The sequence below is a fragment of the Pelobates fuscus genome, chromosome 8, assembly GCF_036172605.1.
Source record: "Pelobates fuscus isolate aPelFus1 chromosome 8, aPelFus1.pri, whole genome shotgun sequence".
In the NCBI taxonomy this organism is placed as follows: Eukaryota; Metazoa; Chordata; class Amphibia; order Anura; family Pelobatidae; genus Pelobates; species Pelobates fuscus.
In genome coordinates, this window is record NC_086324.1 from 72590747 (window position 1) to 72616933 (window position 26187).

The 26187-nt window shown below is 42.7% G+C and overlaps 1 protein-coding gene across 4 annotated transcripts in view; it reads right to left on the reverse strand.

Moving 5' to 3' along the window:
- The window catches only part of PCNT (pericentrin), a 106231-nt gene that overhangs the window by 54341 nt on the left and 25703 nt on the right, over positions 1 to 26187 (reverse strand). For 2 of the 4 annotated variants that reach the window (XM_063430040.1, XM_063430039.1), the window contains exons 3-9: positions 15297 to 15455; positions 14218 to 14367; positions 13865 to 14029; positions 10824 to 12656; positions 1989 to 2072; positions 1753 to 1902; positions 785 to 1250 (exon numbers count right to left, since the gene is read on the reverse strand). In XM_063430040.1, the coding sequence (XP_063286110.1) occupies positions 785 to 1250; positions 1753 to 1902; positions 1989 to 2072; positions 10824 to 12656; positions 13865 to 14029; positions 14218 to 14367; positions 15297 to 15455 (3007 nt within the window). The remainder of the gene's footprint in view (positions 1 to 784; positions 1251 to 1752; positions 1903 to 1988; positions 2073 to 10823; positions 12657 to 13864; positions 14030 to 14217; positions 14368 to 15296; positions 15456 to 26187) is intronic. The other 2 variants (XM_063430041.1, XM_063430042.1) reach the window with 2 other exon arrangements.

Genomic DNA, 26187 nt, shown 5'->3' on the forward strand with positions numbered 1-26187 from the left:
AAATCTCCGCACCACAGACTGAACACAATCAGGCTTATTTACTACAGTGAGAAATCAAAGTAAATTTCAAATTTAAAGGGACACTATAGTAACCAGAACAACTAAGGTTTAATGTAGATGTTCTGGTGTATATAATCAGTCCCTTCAGGCATTTTCATGTAAACACGGTCTTTTAAGAGAAAAGGCAGTGTTTACATTGCACCCTAGGAAACACCTCCAGTGGAAACTCCTCAGATGGCCACTGAACCTTCGTTATAGAGATGCATTGATTTAATGCATCTCTATGAAGAGGTGCTGATTGGTCAAGCTGGCACCTGGACCCACCTCCCTGCTGGCATCATCATTCATAAATTCAGATGTCAGCAAGGAGGCAGATTGGGGCAGGGTAAGCCAAATAAGGCAAGTGTTATTGCCTTTTAAGGGCGTTAAGAGGGGGCAAGCCACCTGAATGGTGGTTTCAACACTAGAGGTTGAGGAAAACAAGTTTGTGTTCCTGACCCTATAGTGCTCCTTTTAGAGAGTGTTTTCAGTTTGTTTATTTTGATCTTAGTCATGCGGAGTAGCTTGCAGCTACTTTGGAATTCATTTTGAAATTCACGTTGAATCCTCACTTTAGTGAATAACCCTGTATATGATGGGGAAAGACAGTAGTAATTGTTTGAAATTAAAGTTAATTAACAATGGGGAAACAAGGGGTTGGTAAGAAAGGGGAAAGGGACAAAATGACTGCCATTGTATATGGATTTAAATGTTAACATTATGCCTACAAGTGTCAGCACCATACCTATTTCTTGCTGATGCCTTTGCTTAGCCTGGCTTTCCCATTCCTTCTTTTTCTGGATGTGCTCCTCCGTCAGTCTTTCCATCTCTTTGCTATGCAGCTCTTGCATCTGGACTATTTCCAATGTATGGGCATCTTGCAACTGATCAGTCACCTGTTGATGTTTCTCTTGTAGCTGTAATTTTTCCTGTGAATGGTCCTCTCGCAGCTGCTGCAGGTTTTGAAAGTGTTGGTCCTGGACACGTGCCAACTCTTCAGAATGCTGGTTTTGAAATTGTTGTAATTCAAATTGATGTCTTCCCTGAAGGATAGCCACCTCCTGAGCTCGCTTGTCATTTAATGCCTCACGCAACTGTACAAGGGCATTCTCTTTTTCTTTCTGCAGGTTAGTCTGGCTGAGTTCTAGGTGAGCAGAATGCATGTTGGTCAGGCTTAGACGCAAAGCTTCCAGCTCCAAATGATGGGCAGACTGTAACAGAGAACACATTAATGAGAGATGACCATCCAAAAAGGATGTCGATATAAATATGTCTAGCATTTCCCTATCTGTCAAATTATCTAAGATTCAAAAAGATCTGATCCCGCATGATGAAACCAAAAAATGTTGACGAAGACTTTGAAGAATTAGCATTGCCGACATATTGCGCATATACAGCAATCGTCGCTATCCACCAATTCAATGCTTCTCTGAAAAAAAAAAAAAAAACATTGAAACCGAAGAACTCAACACACATCCAGTGTCTGGCATCAACATACTTGGCATGCAGATGCTGGACGCAAAAATACATTAAATGATTCAATCTATTTCAGTCTGAAGTCCCTAGTAGTAACTATTTGTATGACAGCCACTAGGGGTATAGGGATGTAAAAAATAATCACCAGTTTTCAGCTGCAAGAGCAGTTAAGAGAAGTGATTTTTGTGCTTCGTTTATCCTTTTAAATTGGGACACCTCTTTAGTAACTCAAGTTACCTGTGTCTGTTGCACTAATGAATGGTGAGATGCATCTAGTTGCTGTTCAAGCTCCTCCAGTAGTCCTTTTTCTGCATGAAGATCTGACTGAACCCTGAGAAGCTCGTCCTGGTGGCTAGCACGGAGCATGCTCATCTCTCCCTCATGTTCCTGGAGGATATAGAAGACTTTAGCCATCACTCTCCATACCGTTTAGATTTTGTTTGGTTTGTTTTTTTGCAGCTTTCTTACAATACCTGTTTTATGGAATCCACCTGCTCCCTCCATTTTCCTTCGGATACCTCCACATCCCTCTGAAACTTTTTATTCAAAACATCACTCTATAACAAACAAAAACATGCACACACACACACACACAAAAAAAAAAAAAAAAAAAAAAAAAAAAAGATTAGAAACATACAATGTGGAAAACAAAACTATTTTATAAAGGTTTTCAATATGTGAGAAAATACCACCATATTTCTGGATGTGTATGGATGGCTAACAATTTTTTCCTTCATTGGCTTCTCATAGGGTAGGATTTATTATTATTATTTTTTTATTTATTTTTTTAAAGAATCAATTACCTTTTTATGACATGCGGGGCAAACAAAACAGCTTTTATATGGGAGCCAGAAGTTCCCACAGAAACTAACATGTTATTGTGCTGCGGTAGCACTTACTATATGTATAGTTAATGTTAGGACTTCACTATCATTCCAAAAGAGAATACTTCTGTAACAAATACTCTGAGGACACAGTTATATCACTGGATCAATAGTTAGAATGGTAAAAATAGGGGGGCGTGGTCTGACCGTCGATGAGACTAGACGTGTCTCACTAGAGCTCCCGGCGAAACGTGCCCAAAATAGCCAAAATCAGCGACCTTACCAGACTATTGGTTACCCCAAGTTACTTGCGGACATGGAGAAGAGGCCCCCCCCAAAAAGACAGCAAAGACGGGGCACGGAATCGGGCGGATCAGTCCTAGACCTCATGTCGGCACAAAAACAGAGCCGGTCGGGGCCCCAAGATGGCGCCGGAGCGACCCCTCAGGCATCACCTCGTGCGGACAGGGAGGCCTCCCCCGACGACCGGGACACTATACTGGCTACACTGGCCGAAGTAAAAACGTTCCTGGCAGGCGAAATAGCCAAATCCACAGCGGTCCTCCAGGCCGAGATTGGGGCCTTGGGAGAGCGTACCGCGAAACTGGAAGACCGCATGGAGGCCTCGACTCAGGCCCACAACGCAGTTGTCGACAGGCTCAATGGCATGGCGACCCAGCTGGTGGCGATGGACCTTGCCTTTGAAGATCTAGCCAACCGGTCCCGGAGAAATAATGTCCGCCTGCGGGGCCTACCTGAGAGCGCTGGTGAGGATTTACAGGGGCTCCTGTTCACCGTCTTGAAACCGCTCCTTCCACAATTGCCAGACGATCAGTGGCACATGGAGAGGGCTCACAGGGCCTTTAGGGGCCAGAGGAATGACGCCAACTCCCCGAGGGATGTAGTCGTCCGCTTCCTATATTACCGCACCAAGGAGGCGTTGATGAAAAAGAGCCGAGAGGGGCCCATTAGATATGCCGGTAACGAGATTACCCTCTTTCAAGATCTAGCTCCCTCCACGCTGCAACGGAGAAGGGATTGGCGGCCCATCACCGAGGCCTTACGGGCAGCCGGCATCAGGTATGCATGGGGGTTCCCCTTCAAGCTGATGGTGTTCCGGGGAGATCGAGTGCACGTACTCGCACCGGGAGGGGACCCCCGCCGCATGCTCAACGGCCTGGGCATACATCCGCCTGCTGACCTACCCGATTTGGCGATATACCCGGAGGATCTCCCTCGTTTGGTGCCGGAGTGGAAGGAGACAGGATCGCGGGGACGCAGTTAAAGGTAGCCTGCATCGTTTTTTCCCTTCTAGCTGGTTTCCCTGATCTCCCAGGCCTATGCTAGCCAGTGCCTTGCGGAAGGCTGGAGGTTTTTCCAGTAAAGTTTAATTGGGGTGGGGTACGGGATGGAGCCCAAAGTTTGTGGGTTTGTTTTTCTATCTTTATGGCCTGGACCCCCCCCTGTGGACGCTGCCCAGCTATGTCCTTTGGGCCTGTGGACTTGCCTACCTCGAGTTGCAGGAGTGCTGCGGACTGCCCTTCTCCTCCTCTGCCACCGGGCTGTATTTTTTCTTTTTTGCCCGTTAGGGTCCGGGAGGGCTTGCCGTTGGTTTGGGAGGGGTTTCGGGCTATGCTGCTTCTACCTATAGTCCTTTCCTGCAACACGGGGTGTTACTTACCTAGGGAAGAATCTTCCAACGAGAAAGGATCGGACTGGACTTCTCCGGGTTGGTGTTTGCTTGTTGGTCCTTTTCCCCTGCCCTTGTTCCCTAATACTGCTCACTCGACCTCTCTGCTTCCTCCCCCCGGGGGGCGCCATTTTCCTGGTTGGGGCTGTAGGGGCTTTGGTCCTCTCCCCGTCTATCAGGGCCTGGTCTCCGGCCTGGTCCTTTATTCCTCTGCTGAGGCCCTGCGCCCCCGGGGGGGAGTGGAGGGGGTCGGGGTTCAGTGGGAGATGGTGGCTACACCCTTGCTGGGTCTGAGGTGTGACGGCTATGCACTTAACGAAATTGTTCAAAATTTAAAATGTTAATTTGTATTTGTTAAAATGGTATGGTAAACACCAGAGCGGAGAGAATACAGAGCGGAACACTTCGATAGCCTAAGGTGCCCGGTTTACCAGGCTCTGTATTGCTCACCGTTACCTAAAACTTTAAAAAAAAAAAAAAAAAAAAAAAATAAGTTAAAATTTAAAAAACAGGAAAAAAGGGAAAAAAAAAAATGATGAAAAATTGACAACAAAATATGTAAAATGTATATCGGTTTAGGGCGGAATTGTTTGACGAAACTAGAGCAAAGATGGCGAGGGGCACAGCAGTTTGATAGCCTGGTCTGTACGACTAATCTAGTTACACTTTGCTTCTCCATTTAAACACCGGAGCATGGGGGACAGGGAACGGGTCAGTATTTAGAACCTGGAGTAAGCTGTTAGCTTAGTGCTATTTTGATTATCCCCATAATATTAAAAACAAAACGACAAACAAAAATAAAAAAAAAACAAATAAAAAAAAAACAACGAAAAAATATTTATAATTGTATATATGTTATATGTTCAATTCATACGGTAAAATTAGAGCAGAGGGGGCGGAATGCTAAGTAGTCCCAATAGCTTGATGTATACCACTCGCCAAGTTACATTGCACTTTCTGTCACTACCTGTATATATGCTTATGGTAAAATTGTGGACATGGAGCGATGTAGGTTGATAGCCTGCTACGTGCTCTTGGCCTAGCTGCATTTTACTGCACTACAGAAAATATAAAAAAACAACGAAAAATAGCAAAATATTTAAAAAACAAAAATAAATGTATATATGTTCAGGGTAAAACTGTAAGATGACATGGGGGCAATGGGGACAAAGAGCACCCTTTGCCCTTCCTCCGATATGGAGCATTTCGAAGTTTGTGTATCTCTACTAATCTACGTTTTATTGCGTGTTATACATGTTTAAATATTGGTTATCGCTACATTTAATTGTTTGAGGGCCTGATGCATGCTGGTAGCCGAGTCGCATTTATCCTATCGAAATCCAAAACAAACAGGGGGAGAGAATATGATCAGCCAATGTGTAAAAACCTAATGTAGATACTGTAAACGCGACATGTGTTGGAATGGTAGTGGTGGCTTACCCGGAGGCAGGGTGCAGCGGCCCCTCATTAGCTGAGGGGTATTTTCAGGGGTGAGAGATTAACTGGCGGTTGGGGACAGTTCAGTAAAGGGGTTACCGTAATCTATGTCCATCGGGTGGGATCCGGGAGGGTAGGGGGCGGGATACCACTATGCTGGTAAGGTCTCTATAGCATGTTTAGGGCGCGGGTAGGCGGGGCTTTAGGGATCCTCAGTGTCCTCCACGCGTTGATCGTGCAGGGAACGAGGGCCCTCGCTACCCAAAATGTTCTGGCGAGTTGTAAGACCAGAATCTTCACCGCATCGGACTTTGTCCGGATGCCTTTCTTCTCTCTTTCTCTTTTCTTTTCCCATCCTGACCCTTCCCACCCTTCTTCGCTCCTGGGGGGGGGCGGACGAGTGGACCATCCCGACGCGGATCCCGGCTGCTCAGGAGATCCTCCCTAATACAAACAGTGGCAGCAGAGCGTTAGCGGTGAGTAATCTATCACACGATGGCGATTAAGATTACCACTCTAAATGTTAAGGGTCTGAACGCTCCCAAAAAAAGACGTCTAATGTTTAGGGCCCTGAAAAGGATGAACTCAGACGTTGTATACCTGCAGGAAACTCACCTACCTAAACAGGCTACTTTTCACTTACGAGACCATGTCTACACGGGCTCCTTTGAAGCCAGGTCGCATCGCAAACGGAACGGAACCGAACGGAGTCGCTATAGTTATCAAACGCTCTTGCCCCTTCCAGCTGTCTGCCCAGGATGCGGATCCGGAGGGGCGATACATTATAGTTACCGGGACTCTCCACTCCCACGTTGTACACCTGATCAACATTTACGCCCCGAATCAGCCAGATGCTGGGTTTTGGTCCACACTGCGTGATAAGGTTGCCGCATTGCCACACGGAATGGTCCTTATGGGGGGAGATTTTAATGCTACACCCTGTCCGGCGATGGATAGGAGCTCCAGGGCTGGAGGTCCGAGATCGCAGGGACGCGGGGGACAGGACCGCCAGCTTAAGACCTTTATTGCGGAAACAGGACTGGTGGATGCTTGGAGGGCGCAACACCCTATGGACAGAGATTATACTTTTTACTCTGCTCCCCATGGCACCTATTCTAGAATAGACCTATTTTTAATAAATGCAGCTAGCCTTTCCAGGCTCTCGAGCTCAGAGGTGGGAAGTATATCCTGGTCTGACCACGCTGACGCATCTATAGTCTTAGGTAATCTTTGCATGGCGAGCCCATGGTCCTGGAAACTAAATTCATCGCTGCTGAGAGATGAGTCGATTCTAGACAGCATTCGGAAGGCTATTACGGATTACTTTCAGGTCAACACCACACCTGACGTAAGCAACAGCACGATTTGGGCTGCACACAAGGCAGTCATAAGAGGGGAATTGATTAAACTGGCCACAAGAAAGAAACGACTAAAACACCTTCACCTGGAAACTCTGCTTAAACGGCTGAGGAACCTTGAGCAGCAACACCAGGCTACCCCGGACGCTGAAATACACGGTAGACTGGAGACAGTCAGACGGGACATACGCACACTTCTGCTAGATGACACGGCTAAGGCCATGACATGGTCCAGACGAACCTATTTCGATAAAGCCAATAAAATGGATACGCTATTGGCCAGGACGCTTAGGCCCAGGCAACAACGGCCCCACATCACGGCCATCAGACACCCAGATGGCACGACGAAAACAAAACCGACAGACATCGCAAAGGTATTTGAAGAATATTATAAACAATTGTATAATCACTCCCCGAACGGTCACTTGATGGGAGGCCAGGAGGACCGAAGCATAAAACGATTTCTCGAGGGACTAGACTTGCCCAAATTGTCAGGGGACGCTGCTGGGAACCTAGCGGCGGAGATCAGTACTGAGGAGGTGGACAAGGCCATATCGAGCCTTAAAGGGAACAAGGCACCTGGCCCTGATGGATATGATGGATCATACTACAAGGCCTTCAGGGAGGAGCTAGCACCTCACCTGGCCACGCTGTTTAATTCCTTAAGACAGGGAGGAAGACTGGGCCCTGACATGTCATTGGCTACGATCATATTACTACCCAAACCGGATAAGGATGCACACCTACCTGAAAACTACAGGCCTATATCTTTGATTAACCATGATGTGAAGATCTTGGCCAAAATACAGGCAGACAGGCTGAACCCACTTCTGACTACTCTTATACATGCCGATCAGGTGGGGTTCATACAAGGCCGACAATTGTTCGAAAATACAAGGCAAACGGTTGATCTGATCTGGAAACAGGTGGCGACGAATACGCCCTCCCTGGTAATATCTATCGATGCTGAAAAGGCCTTCGACAGGGTCAAATGGAATTTCCTATTCGCTGTATTGTCCCACCTGGGATTTCCGGAAGAGTTCGTGCACATCACGAGGGCAATGTACCATGATGTAAGGGCTCAGATACAGATCTCAGGGGCCCCGCTTACTCCTTTCCACCTACATAATGGAACCAGGCAGGGGTGCCCTCTCTCTCCCCTCCTCTTTGTGCTGGCCCTCGAGCCTCTTCTACAGGCGATTCGCAGACATCCGAACATTCATGGAGTAGAAGTCGGAGGGGTAGAATTCACCGTATCTGCCTACGCAGATGATGTTCTCCTCACCGTTACGAAGCCGCTCGAGTCGATGACAGCATTACAGAGAGTTATAGGAGAATACGGGGACCTATCTGGATACAAAGCAAACATTCCAAAATCCAGCGCGATGCCAATCGGCATGACAGCTGAAGATGTGGCTCAGATACAGACCGCTTACCACATGCGAATGGAACCACACTCCCTCAAATACCTGGGAGTTCATTTGACGGCAGACCCGGACCGACTGTACTCTAGTAATTATGAACCCATGCTACGGGCTTTAATGAATGACATGGACAAATGGACCGATAAATCTATCTCTTGGCTGGGTCGTATTCACTCCGCCAAGATGAACATCCTCCCTCGTATTCTATTCCTGTTTCAAGCCCTCCCCATCCGCGTCACGAAACCTCAATTACAGCCGCTACAAAGGGCGATATGTAACTTCGTATGGCGGAATAAGCGGCATAGAATAGCCAGACAAGTTTTGTATAGGCGTAAAGATAGAGGGGGATTGGGGCTTCCAAACCTGTACTATTATTATTTGGCGGCCCAGCTGTCCCAGGTGATTATGTGGCATTCCCCTGTGGGTGACAGGAGATGGGTGGAACTAGAATCTTTGATGGTCGGTCTTGATGTTCCCCAATTCACTATGTGGGTCCCGAGAGAACATAGGCCCATGGTCAGAGTAACCTGCCCGGCCATCCTTAATTCTCTACGATTATGGGATGTGAACAGCACCAAATTCGGGCTCACCTCATCCCCCTCCCCCATGACTCCGATACTTAGGAATCGAGCATTTCCACCTGGTATGGCCCCGAGGAATTTTCGCAATATAGAAAAAACCGGGGTTCAACGGTATTACCAACTCTATCGAGGGGGGACCGTGATCCCTTTCCAAGACCTCCAACAAATCACCCACCTGACTCCCACAGATTATTTTCGATACCTCCAGGTGAGGGACTTCGCTAGGAAACCAGATATTATAGCCGCGGCCAAGGGGCAGTTTACCTTCTACGAGAAACTTTGTAGAGACGCATCTGCCCCTAAGGGGATGATCACCCTCATATACGCTCACCTTAGTACAGAAACTAGAGAATGGGGTAGACTGGCGTACATTGACAAATGGGAACAGGACTTAGGGGAAGTACTCGAAGGTATCGAATGGCAGGAAATCTGGGAAGCCACCAAGAGCGCCTCCATATGCGTCACACAACAAGAACAGGCATGGAAAACCATGCTCAGATGGTATACTACCCCGGTCATTTTACACAAAATGCACAAACTAGACTCCGACGATTGTTGGAGGAGTTGCGGTTTCCGGGGTACGTATCTCCATATGTGGTGGGAATGCCCGGCGCTCCAGGGTTTCTGGAAGGCTGTTGAAAACCTAATGAGACAGACGTTTGGCAGGCCCCTCCCCCTAGACCCATGGATCTATCTTTTAAATAGAACTATAGAGGGATGGTCCAGGAAAGAACAGAGATTGGCGAGGACAATCACCTTAAGTGCGCGTAGAACTATAGCAGCGGCTTGGCTAACACCTGGAGGACCGGAGTTCGGGGGGGTGATCTCTAGAATAAGGGACAGCAGAATTATGGAGGATCTTACTGCCAGGATGCGAGGGACCGAGGCGGCCTTCCAAAAGGTATGGGAACCGTGGGACAATAGCGCCCCGGGCACTGGGGATACTTAATGGGATGGGACCACGCACACTACTTCGGGGGGTCCCAAGCTTGTCAGCTCTCCCTCCCCCCCCCCCTCTTTATTCCTTAATCCTTTTTTCTATCTCTTTCTTCTCTCTTCTTCTCTTCTTTTTATACTTCTACAAAACCCTTGATATATATAGGGGTTTTCTCTTTTATTCTGTTATTCTTTCATTTGTGTTGTCTCAGTTCAATTGGAAGTGGTTCCTTCCTAGCACAGACATGGGACATGTTGGAGAGACGGGGATCCCTGGGGCTCTTCCTACTTTGGGTGGCCTCTGGGCTATTGATTAAGGTACAAGACCTGTCTAGTAGTACAATATACTTGCAGAGAGGCGGATAGCCTGGAATTCCAGAGGAGGATTGTCTATAGGACTGGTATTTGTTACGATAAGAGCTCTGGCAGGGGTTATCTAACATTGTATATTATTGCACAGGATTTGCCTTACCGCTTTTTCTCGCTATGCCTCTCCTGTGTAACAGTAAGGAACTTAATTGACGTTACACACAAAAAAAAAAAAATCCCTCGATAGGGGGCAGGTATTACAGACTGCATACAGTGAATTGTTGTGGGTGCTAAAGGTGTTATGTATTTGTCTTTGATTATATGTTCCTGTATAATTTGGCTTCTGCGCAAGCTTACATGTCGTATTGCTTCTGCCTTTCCTGTCGAGTGCAAAAATAAAGAATTCAAAAAAAAAAAGAATGGTAAAAATAATAAGAATGTTAACCAAAAACAAGAAAAAATAAATATATATATATTTAAAAAAATAATTTAAAAAAACAAAAAACAAAAAAAAACACACCTCTGCATAAACGACTAATCTAAAATGTGCATGTCTGGAGTGTCCCTTAAATCAAACTATTTGCGGAGGGCTGGAATGTTCACAGAGTATGCCATAGAGACTGGACAAACTCTGGAAGTGCACAGCAGAGCAAACTTACAAAAAGACAACTCAATAGCTGGCACACAAACAAATGGTGGATTGTGCAATATTTTGATGGGATGTTTTCCCATTTACCCTCCTTGCTCACCTCTGTTTGCAGTCTGTTCTCAAGCTCTGCTATCATTTCCTTTAGCGCATTTAATTGCTCATGTAGGCTTTTTTCTCGCTCATAGAACTCTGCTTCCTTTTCCTTAATTGTCACATGTAATAGCTGCTGTTCCATGCCCTTGGAGTTTAATTTATTGTCAAATTCCTGTCGATCAGACTCTCTGCCCTTCTCAGATTCCTGTAAAGTTTGGCTAAGTTGGACAATGTCAAGTTCAAGTTTGTTATTTAATGTATGGGCCTTGTCCAGGCTCTCTTGTAAGAGATTATTTTCCACTAGCAGCTTGGATAAAGATTCTTCTCCTGACAACAGCGTATGTTTAAGTTGTTCTCTCTCATGGCAAAGTTCCTCAATAGATGGCATCTGATCTTGTTCCTTCTCCACTTCATGCTTATGAGCAGTTTGTTCCCTTGGGCATTCATCCATAATTTGCTTATGAACCTCAAAGTCATTTTTGTTGATTATCCTCTCTCTTTCCAGTTCCATTTGGGTGGCACGCAACTCAGCAGTAACTTCTCTCCATTTCCCTAGGGCTTCTTCAAGGTTGTCAGAAGATTTCTGTAATTGCTGCTCTTTGTCATACAGCTGCTGCTTTAACAAGACGCACCTTTGCAACAAGTCTTCCTCAGACAAATTGCTGAGATTACTTCGCACTTCAGGAGACATCTGGTTGCTGGAGAGATAGACTGCAAAAGACTCTGGATCCAAAAGTGTCCCAATCAAAGCACCTCCTGCTAAAACATTTGTGATTGGCATAGGCGAACAGAGGAGATTGATGTTCCCCTCAAGGGTTGAGTCTAGACTCCTTTCCAGTATAAAGTCACTATCCAACTCAATACGGCTAGCGTCTTGCAGATCATCAGATTGGTCAAACATCTCCTGCCTGTCACCAGACTGGTCAAATACATCCTGCCTGTCACCAGACTGGTCAAACACCTCCTGCCTGCAGGTGGGTATTAAGTACTTTTCCATGGAAGCAATGTCTGAAAGGTAATCCAGTTCATCATCCTCTCTGCCTTCATGAAGCTGGGCTACTTTGCAGTTCTCTTCTTCTTTCCTGGCTTTGACTCTATTCAAGCTTTTCTTCAGATCTGCTAGCTCATGTCTGAAGTTGTCCATGGTCACGTCATGATGAAGTAGTCTTGCTGCACTTTCCTGTTCAACACGGAGATTACCATCAACATTCTCTGTTCTGGTTGTGGGCCATTCCTGATGGACTTTGTCTCTATCATCTTCTAAATGCTGCAGTTTCTCTATATACATCTGCAATTCTTTGTCATGCTGGAGTTTAAGATTTTGGCTGTTCTCAGTTTCTAGCTTCAACTTCTCTTTCAGATCACGGAGCTCCTCATTCAAGCGCTCTTTGTCTTGTTTATCTTTAGTTGCAGTTTCCTTTGCTTGCTCTTCCGCAAGTTCTAACTGTATAGTAAGACTTTTGACAGTATCGGCATGACTTTGTTCCCAGTGAGATCTTTCATTTTGAAATTGCAGCATTTGTTCTTCAAGCTTGTTGTGCAAATTCTCCCGGAGAGTCTCTGATTCTCTGAGCTTTTCTTTTAAGTCATAAATCACAGCAGAGAGGGACTTGACACACTCCTCTACAGAACTGAATGCAAAAGGTTCACCTCTATCAAATACACAACCATATGCAAAGCCTTCCAAATTTTCAGATGTGGGTTCTGTTTGCAGGGATGTTATCTCTGTAATGGAGATTTCGGATGCCTTCAGTTTCTCTTGCAGGACTGACAGTTTCTTCTCTTGCTCCTGCACGAATTCTTCTAGCTTCGCTACTTGAGTTTCCTTATCTTTAGTTGCCTAAAATACGAACATGCAAAACAATAGTGGATAAATATATACAGCAGTACAATACAAAGGAAATGCATAGCAAGATGGTGACAACCAGATTTGTGTACCCCTTACTTCAGATTAGCATCAGATCTCCCTGATGCACTGAATTGGCTGAGATCATCAGGATTGATAATCTCATCCAGCTAGGGCATCAGCGAGACCGGTGCACCGGGGGAATAAAGTTAAACAGCATCTTTTGTTTCCACTCTTAATACAGAATCAGATACAGAAGAGGCCCTATAATCTAAATCGTTCGTATAACGCTGGCGTTACGAATACATGTTTGTATTCTTAACACTAGAGAGTGTTACATTACGTTTGCTTGTTCTCAGCATGCTCATAACTTTTTTCTTTTTTTTTAAACAAAACACATTGGTAATTAATTGTACAAATATCTGGGACAGTATATGAACATAAACCATTTCTCCTAAAGTATGGGTTTATTTTTGGTGGGAACAAACTCCAACAGAGTCTGTGCTTCTTGATTCCAATGCTTGGACCCCAACTCATTAAAGCCAAGACTCTGAATATGTTCTCTCATCTTCTGCAAGCTTACAAGTTCGTGTTGAGGGACAGGGATGTTTAAAAAGCTATCATGGTTCCCAAAACATTTTAAATCCTCGCTGTACCCTCCTTAACACCCTGAAATATTGTTAATAGCTTAAAACATGTCTTGATCAGCTCTAAATTTTTTTATAGGGAGGTCTGCTTTTATATGTGGTTTTGTTTTTTTATGGGGAGGTCTGGTTTTATTTGTTTCCAAAAAATTTTATTTTACTTCTATCCTGCATCCTGGATTTTACAAGAAGGAAATTTTATACAGCTAATCTGGGGAACAGAACAAGCCGATCTTCATAGAATTCCCACTTTAAGTCTGAGCCAGCTATCCAAGTGGCTCAGAATCATGTGAGTGGGACCTTTTATGTGTGTACATATATTTTAGTACAAACTATATTACCCTATGGTCTTTTCCCTTTTTACTCCACAGATCAAATATTAATTTACAGACCGTGGAAATCATTCCATTTGTGTGCTCTCGCAACTACCGGTATTTACCGGTTTGTTTTTCACTTTGTATGTGTGTTGGAGTGGCTCACATAGGTGATTGTAGCACAAGTTTTATATATTTTACCAATTTTTATTTGTATTTTTTTTTTATTGTCTAGTGTTCTTACTTTGCGGGACTTTTCCAGTTCCTTTTCTAGATCTTGCGCTCTTTTGTCTATGCGATTCATGTGTGTAGTCTGTTGCGTGAGATTACGCTGGATTATTGAGATTTGTTGCTGAGCTTTGTATAAGTCAGACTTTCCTGGGCTCTTGCACCTAAGAATCTCACTAGCCTAAAACAGTAAGAAAATGAGAATTACAACAAAACTATTAAACTAGTCTTTTACCTGCTGATCAGCCTGTGCTCACATCAGCTTATCGTGAGCTTGTTACATCTTATAGGGGATACCGGTAAGTTGTTACACTGTAATCATACTATTGCTTTTACTAGTAGATATCTATAATTTAACTTCTGACTCACATCCTGCAGTTGAAGTTGCATGGCATGGATCTTATTGGAGACTAACATGGCCTCTTCCTCCATCTCCTCACGACTCTGTAGAGCCTGCTGCAAGTTAGTGGATAACTGAGTAATGATGTCATCACGATCCTGGAGAGCGGTTTCTAACTCCTAGAGACAGGTCGGACTGTATTATATTAAACCAACCAAGCTTAATCAACCAGTACAGAATGTGCATATAATCAGGCAGTTTTTCATGTAATGAAAAAAGAAAAGATTATTTATGGTGTTGTAAAAGTATCTTCTTTTACAAGCTTATGTAGTAGTAAAAATAAATAAATAATAATTATATATATTTTGACGTTACTCCAAGCACCACGACCACCTCAATGCAGTAAAATGGTCATGGTGCATTGAGCCTGTATGTGCAGCGATTTGCTGTGAAACTCTGCATTTACAGAGTTTAAACCATTCTGCAAACAGAGGTTCCTGCCGTGCCACCTATGTCCTTCCCTCTCAGCTCCCCCTCCAGTGAATGGGTATATATCAGTTATGGGGGAGGGGGATTACATAGAGATTGGTCTCAGCACTGGATTTGAGGTGAATTATAGCACAGCAAGGGTTACATTAACCCCTTAAGGACCAAACTTCTGAAATAAAAGGGAATCATGACATGTCACACATGTCATGTGTCCTTAAGGGGTTAAGCGAAAAACTTGTTTTAGGAAATCACATTGGGTTAAAAAAAATTATCCTTTGACCAGGCCTTTAAAAATCAAGTGGATGGAGCCATAACTCTACAGTTTACATGTAGACACAAGGGACTGAACCAATATGGACATACAAATAAGAGACTTTCACCTGCTGAGAGATCTTACAGCCATCTACACTGCTTTTAGATAGAAAGTATAAGCGTGTGCAACAACCAACCAGCTTTGATGAAGATACTCGATTTAAGCCTTTTGGGCAGTCACTAATATTTACCTTTTATTCTAATACCAATTAAATAAAAAATAAAAAAAATAAAGACTAATAGAGTAAAACAAGTTAACTGGTACAAAATTGTCAATAGAAAAACATTTAATTAAGTTTAAGCAGACCTCTTGTCTGTTATGGGAGATAGTCTCTAGGTTCAAATTCTCCTGAAGCTCTAGAATATCCTCTGAATGTCCACTTGCTATGTGCTGAAGATGGTCATCTGAGGCAAACATGCTTTCCTGAAATTCTGAAATATCCAGAGATCCGCACTGCAAATGTGTCTAAATATAGAATAAATCATGAACAGTTAGATGGCAGAGTCTGAATTTAAAAGGCATGTGTGTTGAACACTGTCAAGGCTAAATCAGGAATGTAACAGCTTTCCCCAACTATAAACACTTCGTAAGACAATGCCACTGTAATGACATTACAGCAGAGGTGTACACTGTAGGCCTTACAATAAGGCTCAAAATTAATCATGTGCAATTACCCGAGGATATCAACTTTTTGCAAATGCCCTGCATTTATGGAGTTATTTGTGCCAGCTTACAAATTCAAACACAACATAGACCTATCAAATCAATCTGTCAAACTTCTAAATATGAAAACTACAATGTTTAGATTCATATACATACACTTAGAAAAATAAACCAGGACATATATATTTATGAGGTGATTTTTAAAAACTACACGCCAAATCAACCAAATTTGGAAAATGGTATAGCTGTATGACAATTAAAAAAAAAAAAAGTTTCATTTTCTTAACCCCTTAAGGACACATGACGTGTCTGACACGTCATGATTCCCTTTTATTCCAGAAGTTTGGTCCTTAAGGGGTTAATTTAGCAGATATTCCATCAAAAGACAACAACAAACAATTATAGAATATGTGTGCTTGCACTAAATGAGAAATGGAAACTAAGAGAGAAAAAAAAAATCCCCATAAAATAAATAAATACCAAAACATCCTCATATGTCAAACAAGCAAACGTAGCACCTGTCACTAAGAAGTAAATAAGGAGCTGTGCCTTGGGACAACATAGCTTATGAATATGCACTAAAGCAGAATTGTGGAGAAATGCCTATTTTAGACTAAATATTAAATGAAAGTGGATTTTTCCCCAGTTTAGAAGTTTTGGTACCAAATTTGAAACTCAATAGCAATTTTCCACAAATTCCAATTTTTAGTTTGAGATGTCAAGTCACATGTACGGGACTATACAAGAGACATTTATCTGCACCTTTAGTACAGACCAGCAGACCAAGAAGGGCAAGCAAATATCTCCACTAACTAAGCTTTTCTGTATTCCAGCTAGACCATTATGGATCCCATGACGCTTCTCCCATGAAGGTAGACATGGGGTTAATAGGCTAGTCATCACTTCAGCTATAAGCAGTGGCAGATCAGAAACCATTTACCTCGATCCCATCACCAGCTTCAGGTGCGTGGTTTCCTCACTGAAACCTTGGACTTCACCGGAATAAGAGGGGCATAGCGTACAGGCACCATCTACACAACTTTGGGGTTAAACTGTTCATATATGGCTTGACTCCATAAGGTGACCGGTATTAACTCTGAAGTGGAACATCTGTATCAGCTCCCTCAGTTCACAGTCAACAGCAGTTTTGCTCCATATGTTCCTGAGTTGGGTGACCTTCAGACATATCAGCAATAGCAGGAGGGGAATGGAGAGGATGACGTGCTGACGGTGAGACGCTGAGCACGTCGAGAGGAGGGGTTTGATCCAGGGAGCAGATTAACGGAGCAATACTACCTATGTCGGGCGTAGTTTGACTCAATGCAATACTACAATGCAAAATAATGCAATACCGATAGTATTGCGGATTGTAAAATTAAGAAAGCAAACACGAACCAAGTGAGTTTCGAATAAGAGTGGGGAGACGCGATACAATACTGTACAAACTGTGTTTTTGGCGGTCCCTGAGGTGTGCTGATGCTAATAAGTGAATATCTAATGAGTAATTGTGGAGTTCTGAGGTAGGACCCGTAACCCGAGGTTTACAGCAAAGCCGACGAGTGGTCCACGAGGAGGAAGAACACAATCTTCCAAGATAAGCTAAAATTTATATTCTTTTCTCTTTTTCCCCTCTTAGTCCTAATAATCATCATTTATCATCGTTATATCTGATTTATATAACTTTCCCAGATGACTGCAAATAATGTTATAATTGTTTGTGGGAGGAATATAGTAAGCAAAGGAAAGAAAAAGAAAATTAAAGAGTGAAAAGTCTAGAGGTTGAAAAGAAAGGGGAAGGAAAGGGGGAAAATAGAGGGAAAGAAAAGGAAAAAAATAAGAAACAAAGTGGGCTAATGTGGCTACAAGAAAAACAGTACAAGAACATAAAATAAAAAAAAATTAAATAAAAGGATCCAAAACAGGACAAATGTCTCTCCACTTATTTTTCACCTCAATCCAAAGAAACAGTAGACGATCAACTAGAGAATCATTGCCTAACTTAGATTTGTCATTAGTGGACATGAGCAGAGAAAAAGAAGAGGCTACGGTTAATGTCCTAAATGCAAGTCTACAAAATATTCTCAAAGAGATTAAGAAAGAAATATTTTCAAATTCAGTGGAAATTAAGAGAGAAATCAAAAACGACATAACGACACTGACAAATAAGATCCAAATTTGGAAGGCCTTGTTGGTAACATGGATTTCCAAATTAAATTAAAAGATGAATCTATAAAAATGTCAACGAAAATATCCTACCTTTAAAATAAAATAAATAATCTTGAAGATCGCTCTTGCAGAAAAAAAAACCCCTAAGATTCAGTAATTTTAAAGAAACATCCAAACAAGAAGATCTGAGATGGATATTGAAAAATATTTCAAATCTTTGGGCCTCGTATTCAACGGACACTATGAGAAAATCGACAGATGCCACAGGTTAAATAAACCTACTTATATTGCACCTGAAATACCTAGAGACATTTTCGTCTTTTTTCACTCATTCAAATTTAAAGAGGAAGTTCTGAAACCAAGCAGAGGAAAAAAAAAAAAAGTTTTCATAAAAGAAGGTTCATATTAGAACATTATAGCACTCCCAGACTTATTGCCATTCTTAGAAAACATAACATCAGATTTAGATGGGGTTTCACCATCAAGTTAAATATTTTAATAGATGGTAAATTAGAGTCATTTGAAAACCCAGAAAAAGTGAAAGAATGGCTTAAAAATTAAGAAGCTGGGGGGCGGAGCCTGGCAGCGCATCCGAATAGACGCCATTTCCACAGCTCAGAGCGCTAAAAACTTAATTCACCTAAACTCTCCTGCATCTTGGCAAAACCAACTGAAAGGAGGGCAGATATCGCAGCAGCATATCCTGAATCCTCCGATACCTTTTTTATACACCCCGGACAAAAAATACCAGAACCGATGCTCCAAGGCCTATCGCACTACCAGACACTCCCCAGCAGCCTACTGAGGCTTACTGGACTGGGACGAGACAGACTTCTTCCCTCTGCTGACAGGCGACATGGGCAAGAGAACCCCAAAAAAACCTGCGACTACTACCAGGACGCAGCACGACATAGGCCTGATGCTGCAACAAACGGCGCCCACGATGACACCAGCGGCACAAGAGACCTCACTCACCCGAGAGCCCTCACTCTCAAAGGCTGACGGTGGGACCCCACTCCAGAGCCCAATACCGGTAAACAAAGGGACACTACATCCACAGGAGACAGAAGCTCCAGCAACAAAAAGGGAACTTCAAAATATGCTCACCGACCTCCAAAACAACCTCAGGACAAAACGTGCACACAGACTGCAGAAAGAAATGTAATAGACCTACAATATAGCTTGGTTGCTTCATCTAAGTGTTGCTTCTAAGTGTGTGTGGTTGGAGATATTCTGGAGAGTTTTACAGAAGCTTCAACTGTCTAAGATTTGTGCTAAGAGTTTTCTTTTTTACTGTTACAGGTAAGATTCATCTGTAGGAACAGGTTACTGATTGCACAAGGTTTGATTTCCTGTTGGTAATTATAAGGCATTTGATTTGATTAGTTAGCTACTTGCTATTGATTGCTGTTTAAATTAGCTATTGTTTGCAAATAAGCAGAGGCCTACCCAGGTGTTAAACATTCCTAGTGGGTGGTGATTTTAGGAGTATATAAGGTTTGTTGTCATTAGCTTGGCTAATATAGCTTGGTTGCTTCATCTAAGTGTTGCTTCTAAGTGTGTGTGGTTGGAGATATTCTGGAGGTAATCTGAGGTATTCAGGAGGATGAATAAAAAGTTAAGATTTGTTTGATTTAAATTATTTACCTCATTGGAATGGCAGACTTAGTTCAGGGTAATAGTTGCTATGCATTTGTTTCACGTTCCACTTTTTGGAGGTTTGGTTGTTGTCTAATCTGTAGACAGTTCTCTATCTTGCGGCAGGATATTGTATTTTTGAAGTCTGAGATTTGTAAATTATCTGGTAAACAAACTCAGGCTGGAACTGCTGCAAAGCCACTGCCACAGAGACATACTAGGAATGGCAGATGGATTACTGTAGGATCTGGTAGACTTAGAGTTGTGGATAAAAGGCATATTGCACAGTCTGTTGCTCTACATAAGGCTAGTGGTGTGGTGCAGAGAGGCACTGAGGCTAGTGGTGTGGTGCAGAGAGGCACTGAGGCTAGTGGTGTGGTGCAGAGAGGCACTGAGGCTAGTGGTGTGGTGCAGAGAGGCACTGAGGCTAGTGGTGTGGTGCAGAGAGGCACTGAGGCTAGTGGTGTGGTGCAGAGAGGCACTGAGGCTAGTGGTGTGGTGCAGAGAGGCACTGAGGCTAGTGGTGTGGTGCAGAGAGGCACTGAGGCTAGTGGTGTGGTGCAGAGAGGCACGAAGACTATGGTGAGGCCTAATAGAAAGCAGTTGTTGTTGGGGGATTCCATCATAAGAGGTGTGGAGATGGACAATGGTGGTCTTGTGAGGAGTCTTCACGGAGCTACTGCTCACAGAGACGGGAGACGTATCTGTAATATTGTTAAGCAAGCAAAGCAGGAAGGGGAATTGGATGTACTTGTCCATTTAGGGACAAATGACTTGGCTTGCAATGAGGTTTCAGAGGTTAAGGAAGTTGTTAGTGTTTTTGCCAATGATATACGGCAGGTTGCCTCCACACTGTCATTCTCTGAAGTTCTGCCTGTGCATAACACTCAGAATGACAGGCGGATGCGTATTAGGCATTTTAACTTGTGGCTTGGTGAATGGTGTCGGGAGCAAGGATTTGGCTTTATTGCTCATGGTAGCTCTGTTTGGAATGGAAATAAACTGTAAAAAAAAGATGGTTTGCATCTTTCTCAAAAGAGAACAAATGTTCTCAGTGAGCAGTTCATAGGTTTTGCTAGGATGTATTTAAACTAGGTGTGGGGGGCAAAAGGGTGATAAAACATCAATCCAATTGTCCCCCAAAACAAGGACAGAAGGTGCCTGTAGCAAGTGTGTTAAAAAATGATAAGCTTAGAGTCATGTCTACAAATGCTCGCAGTTTAGGGAATAAGATCCATGAACTTGTGGTAATAATGGCAACTGATAATGTAGATTTAGTCGCTGTTACTGAGACATGGTATAATGAGAAAAATGACTGGGACATAGCAATACCAGGGTACTCTTTACATAGAAAAGACAGGGAAGCCAAGAAAGGGGGAGGGGTGGCCCTGTATGTGAAGGATAGCATAAAATCTAGCCTAATAAAAGTTAGTGAGGCGAACATAGAGTCCGTTTGGGTTACGTTAGAATTTGGTAATCACACAGTAACTCGTGTAGGTGTGATTTATAGACCCCCAGGACAAATTGAAGAGTTAGATAATCTACTAGTTGAGGAAATAGCTAAAATGACAATGAAGGGGGAAGTTATCATCATGGGTGACTTTAATCTTCCTGATGTGAATTGGAAAACAAAAATAGCTGCTTGTGCCAGGAGCACACATATTCTAAACTCCCTACTGGGATTGTCTCTAAAACAAGTCGTTGAGGAGCCAACTCGTAAAGAGGCCATACTAGATTAAGTGTTAACAAATGGAAATTTGGTATCCGATATTACTGTAGGTGAAAGTTTAGGATCCAGTGATCAGTCAGTGTGGTTTAATATAAGAACAGTGACTGAGTCACACCACACAAACAAATGTTTTAGACTTTAGAAAAACAGACTTTTCTAAAATTAGAATATGTGTAAAGGAGTCATTATCAGACTGGAGCAATTTAAATGGAGTCCAAGAGAAATGGGATTATTTAAAAGTTGCACTACTGAAGGCAACAGAAAATTGCATTAGGCTTGTCAGTAAAAGCAAAAAATTCAAGAAACCACTGTGGTACTCCGCAGATGTGTCCAAAATAGTAAAAAAAACAAGAAGTTAGCATTTAGCAATTATAAAAAAAAAAAAAAAAAACAGAGTGAGGAAGACAGAATGACCTATAAGATTATGCAGAAAGAGGCTAAGCAAGTTATAAGAGCTTCAAAATCACACACCGAAGAGAAAATAGCAGAGTCAGTAAAAAAGGGGAACAAAACTTTTTTTAGATACATAAATGAGAAAAGAAAAAGTAAAACAAGGATTAGTTAGATTAAAAACAAAAGAAGGAAGGTATGTAGATGAGGATAAAGGTCTAGCTGACTGCCTCAATGAATATTTTTGTTCGGTATTTACAGATGAAAATGAAGGAAAGGGACCTCAGTTAAGAAAAAGGATAAATGAGTCATTTATTACACGTGAGTTTACAGAGGAAGAGGTTCTATTTCAACTGTCAAAAGTAAAGACAAATAAGTCAATGGGACCTGATGGAATACACCCAAAGCTATTAAAAGAGCTTAGTGGTGTACTAGCAAAACCATTAACAGATTTATTTAACCAATCATTGTTAACAGGAGTAGTCCCAGAAGATTGGAAGTTAGCGAATGTTGTGCCCATTCACAAGAAAGGTAATAAGGAGGAGTTGGGCAACTATAGACCAGTAAGCCATACTTCAGTAGTGGGGAAAGTGATGGAAACCATGTTAAAGGATAGCATTGTTGAACATCTAAAAACACATGGATTTCAAGATCAGAGACAACACGGGTTTACTTCAGGGAGATCATGCCAAACTAATCTTATTGATTTTTTTGATTGGGTAACTAAAATTATAGATCAGGGTGGTGCAGTAGACATTGCTTACCTAGATTTCAGTAAGGCTTTTGACACTGTTGCACATAGAAGGCTTATCAATAAACTGCAATCTTTGAGTTTGGATTCCAATATTAATGAATGGGTAAGGCAGTGGCTGAGTGACAGGCAACAGAGGGTTGTAGTCAATGGAGTATATTCGAAGCTTGGGCTTGTCCCCAGTGGGGTACCTCAGGGATCTGTACTTGGACCCATTCTCTTTAATATTTTTATTAGTGATAATGCAGAAGGTCTTGATGGTAAGGTGTGTCTTTTTACGGATGATACTAAGATATGTAACAGGGTTGATGTTCCAGGAGGGATAAGCCAAATGGCAAATGATTTAGGTAAACTAGAAAAATGGTCAGAGTTGTGGCAACGGACATTTAATGTGGATAAGTGCAAGATAATGCATCTTGGACGTAAAAACCCAAGGGCAGAGTACAGAATATTTGATAGAGTCCTAACCTCAACATCTGAGGAAAGGGATTTAGGAGTAATTATTTCAGATTACTTAAAGGTAGGCAGACAATGTAATAGAGCAGCAGGAAATGCTAGCAGAATGCTTGGTTGTATAGGGAGAGGTATTAGCAGTAGAAAGAGGGAAGTGCTCATGCCATTGTACAGAACACTGGTGAGACCTCACTTGGAGTATTGTACGCAGTACTGGAGACCATATCTTCAGAAGGATATTGATACCTTAGAGAGAGTTCAGAGAAGGGCTACTAAACTGGTTCATGGATTGCAGGATAATACTTACCAGGAAAGGTTAAAGGATCTTAACATGTATAGCTTGGAGGAAAGACGAGACAGGGGGATATGATAGAAACATTTAAATACAAACGGAATTAACACAGTAAAGGAGGAGACTATATTTAAAAGAAGAAAAACTACCACAACAAGAGGACATAGTCTTAAATTAGAGGGACAAAGGTTTAAAAATAATATCAGGAAGTATTACTTTACTGAGAGGGTAGTGGATGCATGGAATAGCCTTCCAGCTGAAGTGGTAGAGGTTAACACAGTAAAGGAGTTTAAGCATGCGTGGGATAGGCATAAGGCTATCCAAACTATAAGATACGGCCAGGGACTGATAAGTATTTAGAAAACTGGGCAGACTAGATGGGCCGAATGGTTCTTATCTGCCGTCACATTCTATGTTTCTATGTTTCTATGTACTAAAAGGGTTTAACCCCTTAAGGACCAAACTTCTGGAATAAAAGGGAATCATGACATGTCACACATGTCATGTGTCCTTAAGAGGTTAAAGCACTCAGTGACAAGGTGCAGCATTTGCAGAATACACAAGCTGAAACCAACAAACAAGTGCACATACTAGACGACAGGGGCAGGAGAAAGAACAAGGGGAGTAGCAGAGTCCATACCCCTAGAAGAATTGCCACACTTCATAAGAAGGCTGGTGGAATCTCTACTGCCAGCAAGAGAAGCCAAGTACTTCTCCTTTGATGGGGCATACAGAATAGCCATATCCCCTAGGGCCCCTGAAACTGCACCACGAGACATAATCCTGAAGTGTCAAGCGATGTCCAACAAGTTAAGCCTGCTAGCGGCGATAAAAGGGAAGACTCCATATAACTTTGAGAACTGTAAAATGTCCTTCTTCCAAGATCTTAGTAGAGCCACACTACAGTGGTGAAAAGCCATGCAACCCCTCACGCAGACCCTACAAAAAGGATTGACCTACAGATGGGCAACACCGCACATACTGTGGGTCACCAAAAACGGAAAGTGCTTTAAGGCCACAGACCCTGAAGACGCTCCCGCACTCCTGGCGGCACTGGACTTGCAACCTAACTCTACTCACGAACTGCCAGATACGCAACACTGAATGGACACTGACTTCGGACACATCTTCACCTGACCCCAGAAGAGGCAGGAGGCCAAAGACCTGAACCAAATAACATGCCTGGCCATCTCATGTTGCAGTGGCACATACGTGACTTTATTAGTTACAAAGTTTTGCAATTGTAACACTACAAGTTTCGCTTAATTCGCCTACTCTTACACAAACTCTGCTTTGCTGAAACACCCAAAGGGGACACACAGCGCTCGCACTATGCTCAGGAACTCTCCTCCCCCCATAGTTACGACACGCCAGGGAGAAAAAGACAAGGGGACATGGGACCAAACACCCAGATGAGGGCTACACGATAGGACTTACACCACTAGTACTACCTCAAAGAGATAGCCCACTCACTGGAGATGGAACCAAGATATCACCTGGAACCACAGCTCTGCCACCTAGTGTGGCCGACACAACAGAGACGCCAACACCTCTCCCTTCTACATACACCAGAGCGACCTAGACACCGCAAAACTCACTGGCACACAAACTCCGCGGCACCACCCATAGAGGGGGTTTATTAACCCATATATTGACCAACTCACTACAACCCGACAGTCCGCACACTTCTAAAAATGTGCAGCACGCTCACCAGACATAAACCACAAACATATGATGTTACATACGATGTTTACTCATGTATCAGACCAAAACGCAAAGAATGTATGTACGTTGCATGCAAATCTGCACCAAAAATAAAGAATTAAAGAATTAAAAAAAAAATAAGCTAGGTTGAAACAAATTTATAACACTGTTAGTGAAATTGATTTCATGAATCTTTACAATTTTAAAATGTATGCCACATTTTTAGCGAAATCACCTACAGGGGGACATTAAAATATAACGTAAAATATAAGGTATTACTATAGAAGTTAAGATAACTAAATATAGATGTGTATAATACACGATTTAAAAACAATACTAGTCTACACAGTTTAATTTTAACGCTATGAATTATATATTAAGCAATTAAGTGGACTTAATAGGTGTATATATTTTCCACTAATCGCACGGCTATTTATCATTTATGGTAATTTGACAGTAAAATAAAAAGGTCCTTTCTTCTTTTCTTCTTCCCCATAGACATTATATTAGGAAGCAATCCACGCCCTGATATCAACCCCTCTTTATGTGGAATTTCCTCATAAATTCCTAAACTGCCCTATGGGACATTTGGGAAGCCATGGACTGATGTTCCATGTAAATGTATTAATAATTTTTTTTGCACCAAAATTTTCGGCTGCCCGAAATCTTCGGCCGAAAATGGGCCGATCCCGTTTTGGCGGAAACAGGTCAAATGGTTTGTTTGTTTTTTTAGTGCATAGTTTAAACAGAAGTGTACCTATGTATATTGAGTAATTGCTCAAAAATACGTAAATGCAGAGAGGACTAAGGTGAGCTATATACAGAGAAACCGAACTGTTGGGGTTAAAATCAGCTATACACGAAACTCTCTTAGTTAGATGGATATTTTGCTAGAGCCACACCCTCTGTGATAGACAGGATCCCGGGAATCAGTCAAGAAGACAAGAGATATTTGCATCTACACGAACTATTTAGAAAAGACACAGCAACCAATAGCCTGCTCCACTGGAGAAGCTATCATCCAATAAAGCTGAAGTCAGGCATACCTTTTGGCCAGTATCTGCGCGCAAGACGCAATTGCTCGACCGAAACAACCTTCCTACTGGAAGCGAGTAAACTGAGAACTATGTTTAAGCAGAAAGGATATCCAAATAGAATCTTAAAACGCGCCTTTCAACGAGCACTATCAACAGACAGAAGCGAAAGCATAAGAACCAACAAACCAAAGCTGGAAACAAAAATTACTCGTTGCATAGGCACCTATGATCTATATTGGGACCAAGTAAAAAATATAATGGCACACAATTGGCCGATACTCCAACATGACATAGACCTTGGTGAAAACATTGGCAGCTACCCTCAGATTACTGCACGCAGGGCAAAAAACCTAAGAGACGTTTTGGTCCATAGC